Source organism: Bidens hawaiensis, unplaced genomic scaffold (genome assembly GCF_021521415.1).
Source record: "Bidens hawaiensis isolate Kalapana, Puna unplaced genomic scaffold, B.hawaiensis_p1.1 tig00060979_1, whole genome shotgun sequence".
Lineage (NCBI taxonomy): Eukaryota > Viridiplantae > Streptophyta > Magnoliopsida > Asterales > Asteraceae > Bidens > Bidens hawaiensis.
Window position 1 is genome coordinate 38,899 of NW_027506478.1, and position 6,497 is coordinate 45,395.

At 34.9% G+C, this 6,497-nt stretch overlaps 2 protein-coding genes across 2 annotated transcripts; both read left to right on the forward strand.

Moving 5' to 3' along the window:
* The first annotated feature begins 1,276 nt into the window (after positions 1 to 1,276).
* Positions 1,277 to 4,605, forward strand: LOC143617952 (receptor-like protein EIX2). Its single transcript, XM_077090335.1, has 2 exons — positions 1,277 to 1,681; positions 2,255 to 4,605. The coding sequence occupies exons 1-2, from the start codon at positions 1,281 to 1,283 to the stop codon at positions 3,537 to 3,539; spliced, it is 1,686 nt and encodes a 561-aa protein (XP_076946450.1). The 5' UTR covers positions 1,277 to 1,280; the 3' UTR covers positions 3,540 to 4,605.
* On the forward strand, positions 3,547 to 4,989 carry LOC143617953 (uncharacterized). Its single transcript, XM_077090336.1, has one exon. The coding sequence runs from the start codon at positions 3,547 to 3,549 to the stop codon at positions 4,987 to 4,989; it is 1,443 nt and encodes a 480-aa protein (XP_076946451.1).
* Positions 4,990 to 6,497: the final 1,508 nt, after the last annotated feature.

The window sequence follows — 6,497 nt, forward strand, 5'->3', positions numbered from 1 at the left end:
TATAAGGTAATAAAATATCAATTTTTATTTCAAACTTACCTCCGTTGATATCTCCTTCTCCGTTCCCACTGCAACTCCAAATATCATCGGAAAATTTTCCGGCATTATTTATTTTTCTTCATTCTATATTTTCTCCTTATTATTCTCAGTAATTTACAAGGGTCGGTGTAAAAATTTTACAGGGGTCGGTCACGATTTTTACGTATATATTACACTAAATCTTTTTTTCTCACATGGTACGGCCAACCCCCCTAGTCAAATCGTAGATCCGCCCCTGCAGTTGACTGAGAAGGAATAAATAATAATTCCACAAGTCCAAAACTTATATGTGTATGTATGTATGTCGAATTTGTGTGCACACCAAGAAAGCCCACGTGGGCCTAAACCCAAATAAACCAACTCTCCTTATTTGTTCCTCCGTGAACAAACAAAAAAAATTAATAATTAATATATATATATATATATCCTTTTCATTTATTACTTAATAATAATAATAATAACACCCATGTAATATATAATTGTTGGGTTTTCTCATGAGCAAAAATTACCCCAACAGGTTTAACTGGTTTGGCCCAAGAGAATATCTGTCGGTGATGTTGTGACATGGACTTTTAAAGACGTATAGGGAATCGCATGAAGATTTAACCGGTGTGATATTGGAACTATTTCTTAATAAAAATGTGAGATAGCGACAACATATAATCGGTCTTGTGACTTTTAGTTCTATTTTTTTTAGTATGTTCGTATCTTAGTGTTTCTTTTTTTAGTTTGAATTATGTTATATTTTTTAAAGAAACTTTTATTTATTTGTGTTTGATATTAATTTATTAGTAACTTTTAAATAAAAATTAATCTTTTTAGGGTGATTGAAAGGAGCGATATCGTTATTTAAAATAGTTTAGGCTATTTCAGGATAAAACTTATATGATAGTACAATGATTGGTGGACCTTATAGCTTTTTTCTACTTTTTTTTTTTAAATTTGTAAGGAGCACCCTCGCCTCGCTAAACAAAGCAAATTTTTTTAGCAAATTGTGGAAATTAGAATATTACTAGGGAGACGAGAATAACGTTCAACAAAAGTCTACACACTGTATTTGGTTTTTATCAAAATTTCTGCCGTTATGCGAAGACTTCAAGTCAACCATGGTTTTGGCCCAAGGTCTTTCCTAACGAGTACCTTGTTTATTATTGGATAACTAGTTTCTTGATAATAAGATAACAATCTTTCCATTTCACTATTTTTTTTCAACAAAAGCTACAAGTAAATCGGGGTGAAACATGAGGAATACTTATTCGGGTTGGAGAATTCGTCTCGATTTCATATGTATCTTTTTAGTAGCATTGGCACATAAATGTTTGGGAAGTGGAAATCTCACAACACCTTCTTGTCCAGAACAAGAGAGACTAGCACTTCTCATGTTCAAACATAGTGTCAAAGAAGACCATGGAATGCTCTCATCATGGGGGCTTGACAATGACATTGACTGTTGTAAGTGGGCAAGAGTCAATTGTGATGTCTCCGGAAGCGTTGTTAGCCTTCACCTCAGAGGATATGCTAATGAAGACCACCACTTAGTTGCCGATGAGGTGAGTTCGTGTTTCACAAACTTGGTGAATCTAAAGCATCTAGACTTGAGTGGGAATAATTTTCGTCAAAGCCAAATTCCAAAGTTCATTGGGTCATTACTGTTCGTTTCGCGGAATTGGCCGGAATTCGACGGAATGGGATTTTAAATCCCATGAAATGGTATGTTCGTTTCAATCAAGAAAGGAATTGGAATGGAAACTAAATCCTATCAAATCCCAACTTTCATGGGATTTCAAATCCCATCTCTTCTGGGAGGATTGTTACAAAAGACACAGGATTGTTTCAAAACCCCTTACCTAGCATCTTTTCTTCACGTTTTTCTTTCACTGTGACTCCTCGGCCGTCGACTCCGTTGGCGTCATCTTCCGCCGCCGTGTTCTACTTTTATTATTATTATTATTATTATCTACTTTTTATTTTTTTATCAGTGATTGATTAGTGTGTTTAGTTATTTTATATATTTATTTTTTATTATTTATTTATTTTTTAAAATTTTTTAGATTTTTTTTTATTATTATATGTTTGTAGATTGAAGGGAGATAAACAAAATTTAGAATTACCAATTCCATCAAGTTTATCAACCAAACACATGAAATGGATTTTCAAACATTCCAATTTCAATTCCAATTCCATTTCCAATTCCAATTCCTTTAAAAAAATTCAGCGAAACGAATGCACTAAGGTATCTCAATCTCTCTAAGGCAGGTTTTAGTGGTAATATTCCGCCTCAAATTGGAAATCTTTCCAATTTAGAGGCTCTTGATGTAAGTTCACAGTTCATAAATGATCAGTTGATGACAAATGATATCGAATGGATTTCTGGCCTTTCAAAACTCGAGCATCTAAGCTTAAGTAGAGTGAATCTTAGTGGAGTACAAAACCTTGACAACGTTCTTTACATGATTCCTTCCTTATCAAAGCTAATCTTGTCCGATTGTGGACTTCATATGGCTCAACTTAGCTCTCGTCATCTTAATTCCAGTAGAGAACTTGCCAGCATCAAACACGTGGATCTTAGTGGAAATGATTTCAGAGGTCAACTCCACGGCCTATTTCTCAACATGACTTCGCTAGCGTTCCTTGATCTTTTGTGGAATAATTTTAGTATGCCATCGAGCTTCGAAAACTTGCTAAATATGATACCTCATGTATCAGAGTTGCATTTAGCGAGTTGTTCGATCGAAAACATCAATTTGTCACCCATAAATTCTAATATCAGCAAACATTCTAACATCCAACACCTGTATCTTCAAGGGAATGAAATTGAAGGCATGTTTCCATCTATTTTAATAAACATGAGCTCCCTGCTATCTCTTGATCTGTCAGGGAACAAGTTTAATTCATTTATTCCTGTCATGCCTAATCTTCACAAGCTCGATATGTCTGCAAATAACTTAAGGAAGAGTGAGGATGTTGGTATATGGGAACAATGTCACCTTAAAGAATTGATTGTCTCACACAATGAACTTGAAGGAAATATGATTGGCCCATCAACTAATGTATCCAAATGCTCTCAAAATGCATTAGAGATTTTGTATTTAAGTAACAATAGACTTAACGGTTCGATTCCCGAGTCCTTTGGAAGATTGACCAACTTATTAGAGTTGGACCTATCGTTCAATGACTTCACGGGTCCAATCCCTGAAGCTTTGGGGAATTTAATTTCATTACAAAGATTAGATATATCTAATAATCAATTGACTAGTTCTATTCCGGAATCACTGGGAAGATTAACAACTTTTAACAGAAATGTATATGAATTCAAACCGGTTTACAGGCTCCATTCCAGCATCCCTAGGAAGGCTCACGTCGTTGGAAATTCTTTCGTTGTCTTCAAATTTGTTAAATGGGACCATTCCAAGTTCAATTGGAAAACTCACCAAACTCCATCTAATAGACATTTCGGACAATTCTTTAAAAGGAGTGGTTTCAGAAGACCATTTTGCTAACTTCCGTATGTTGAAGTACTTTACTGCAACTTCTAATAGTAAGTTGTTGTTCAATATTTCAAGTGAGTGGCTACCTCCTTTCCAGTTGAAAGTCGTCCGACTTGGTTCATGCAAGATTGATGGTGGATTCCCACAATGGTTTCAAACTCAAAGAAAACTCGAGGAGTTGGTGTTGTCCAATGCAAGCATTGTTGGACCTCTTCCTACATGGTTGCGCCTCCTGCCCAACATACCTATATTCGATCTTTCTCACAACAAACTCACTGGCCCTTTGATGAATCTTCCTTCTGTAAGTATCAAATATTCAGAAGGAGAATTATATTTACAAGATAACCTTTTTACAGGATTTAGTCCAAGGTGGCTATGCAAAATGACATATTTGAAAGTTCTTGATATTTCTAGAAATAGACTAAATGGGAAAATTCCAGAGTGCGTATGGAATCTATCCTTGACGGCGATGCTACTTAGTTCAAATAGGCTATCTGGTGTCATACCGAGTTCTTTAGGTCGTATTTCATCCTTGGTATGGTTGCAATTGAACGATAATAACTTAAAAGGAGAGCTTCCTCAAAATTTGGGGCATTTCAAGAACTTGGCAGTCTTGGATTTAGGTGAGAACAAAATTTCGGGTAGCATACCTGAATGGATTGGTGAAAATGTTACAAGATTGTTTGCTTTTCGATTGCATAAGAATAGATTTATCGGACATATTCCGCACTCTTTGTGCAAATGTGACTATCTTCAAGTTTTAGATTTGGCACACAACAACTTAACAGAATCTATTCCACATTGTTTCGGAGATTTAATTGGCATGCAAGAGTTTTCGTATGATCCGTTCAGTACGACTGACTTTTGGTACGGGGGAGACGTAACCCAGGTCCTCAAAGGTTCTGAACTTGACTATACAGGACTCCTGAGCCTCTTAAAAAACATGGATCTATCAAGCAATAAACTTGTTGGAGAAATACCCGAAACACTAACGGCACTTACAACGCTGGTGGGTCTCAACTTGTCTTATAATCATTTAATTGGGGGAATTCCGAACAAAATTGGGAGCATGAAGTCATCAAATGAATTTCTTAAGTCACTTGAATTTGTCACAACAGGGAAAATTCCGACTGGAAATCAACTACAGACGCTTACAGATCCGTCGGTGTATTTTTATAACCCCTACCTATGTGGTGCACCGCTTCCAAAGAAATGTTCTTCACATGAAAACCCACCAACCACAACAAGATACGAAAATACTAAAGAGCCAAACAAGGTATTATTTTACTCGAGCATAACTTGTGGTTTTGCAACAGGTTTTTGGGGTATTATAGGTGTGTTGGTGTTCAAGAAGCAATGGAGACATAAGCTTTTCATGTTTTGTGAGGCAACCATGGACAAGATATACGTTGCAGTCGCAGTTAAAGTTTCAAAGATGGAAAGAGGAAGGGAGTCTGCGTAGAATTGAAGTAATTGTGAAATATCTTATAATCTAGTATTAATAATTGCTTTCCTTATAATGCAATGCTTTTATTCTATTATTCTTTTATATTCGTAACGGACAGAAGGTAGAAAGTAGAAACTGTTGCGTAGTTATCTTGAGAACTTACACAAATGTGTTAAAAACTTTTCGACGCTTTGATAAAGTTCGTTTACAATCCAAGTTTATGTTTGTACATTAGAATCTGTGTAGCAGTCGTTTACTATGGTATCTACTGTATTATAATAACAGTTTTATCTGAATTTTGTTCACCTGGTGATCATAAAGCATTTTAAGTTTTCTTAATAATCTGGAGATACATAAGAATACAGCTCCAACAATTCTATGACGGAGAACACTTGGAACAGAGCTACTGTACACCACCTGCTGTTGGAATATCGTATGCCCGAGACACATAATTAGGTTAATGTGACTAGTCGTGTTTGATCCAAGTCGGGTCATACCCAATAACGAGTTAGACACACACCAATTATGTATTTGTTAAGATAAGATCTATGAGACAAATACAGAACACGATACATTCAGAAAATCGGGTTTCTGAATACTTACTTGAAAGTGTTAAATAAATTAATTGGTTAATTTATTTATTCAAATAATTATTATTGGAATGATTATTTAACTATATGTTCTTTTGTAAAATGGTTTATAAAAGATGGGGTGTTTATATATTTATTTTATACTTTATAAAATAAATAAAATAAAATAAAATAAAAAAATAAAAAAAAATAATTTTATTTGGGGCCGGTTTTGGGTGGGCCCCACACCCCAAAGTTATGGTCAAATTTTTGTCAAGGATTTGGTGGATGTTGAGTGTATTCTACTTGACTAAAACCTAACACAAAGATATGATGGTTTTAAAAAGGATTTGATCATTATTATATAAACTTTCAAGTAACAAAAATTGAAGAAGTCTTTCTTTCCTTCTTGTTTACTACTTACGGCCAAAGGAAAAAAGGAAGGCTCGGGTCTCGGTTTTTCGTGTTCAAGCTTCCTAACATAGCTCGGTGTGTGTTGGAGGCTCGGGGTACATTCCGTTTGAGGATTTTCCTTTGAAAGTCTAGCATCAACATCATCATCTTCTTCAACATCAACTACACTCTTAAAAGGTTAAGAATGTAAGTGTTTATAGCTTTGATAGTTTAGCTTTTCCGTATCATTTGATCCTTGCTTCGGGTTTCTAATAAATAGATTATTGGTAATCTTATAACATGAATAAATTAGGTTGTTCATGTACACATTTCCTATAAACTTGTAATATATACATATATATACATATGGATAGATATGTTTAGTTTGTAAATATCACGCTTCCGCCTTAATTGTGACTAGTTAAATGGTTAACTAAGTTTAAAATATCCATAGAAACCCAACAAATGGCATCAAGAGCCGGGATACGGGAAACTAAGCTTCGGGTTTTCGGTTTTATATTTTTCCCCTTGAAAGATTTTATACAAAAATAAACATGCATG

Coding starts and splice junctions, on each gene's coding strand:
- LOC143617952 (XM_077090335.1), top strand. CDS start 1,281: ATGAGGAATACTTATTCGGGTTGGAGAATTCGTCTCGATTTCATATGT. Junction 1,682..2,254: donor CAAATTCCAAAGTTCATTGG/GTCATTACTGTT, acceptor AAAAAAATTCAG/CGAAACGAATGCACTAAGGT.
- LOC143617953 (XM_077090336.1), top strand. CDS start 3,547: ATGTTGAAGTACTTTACTGCAACTTCTAATAGTAAGTTGTTGTTCAAT.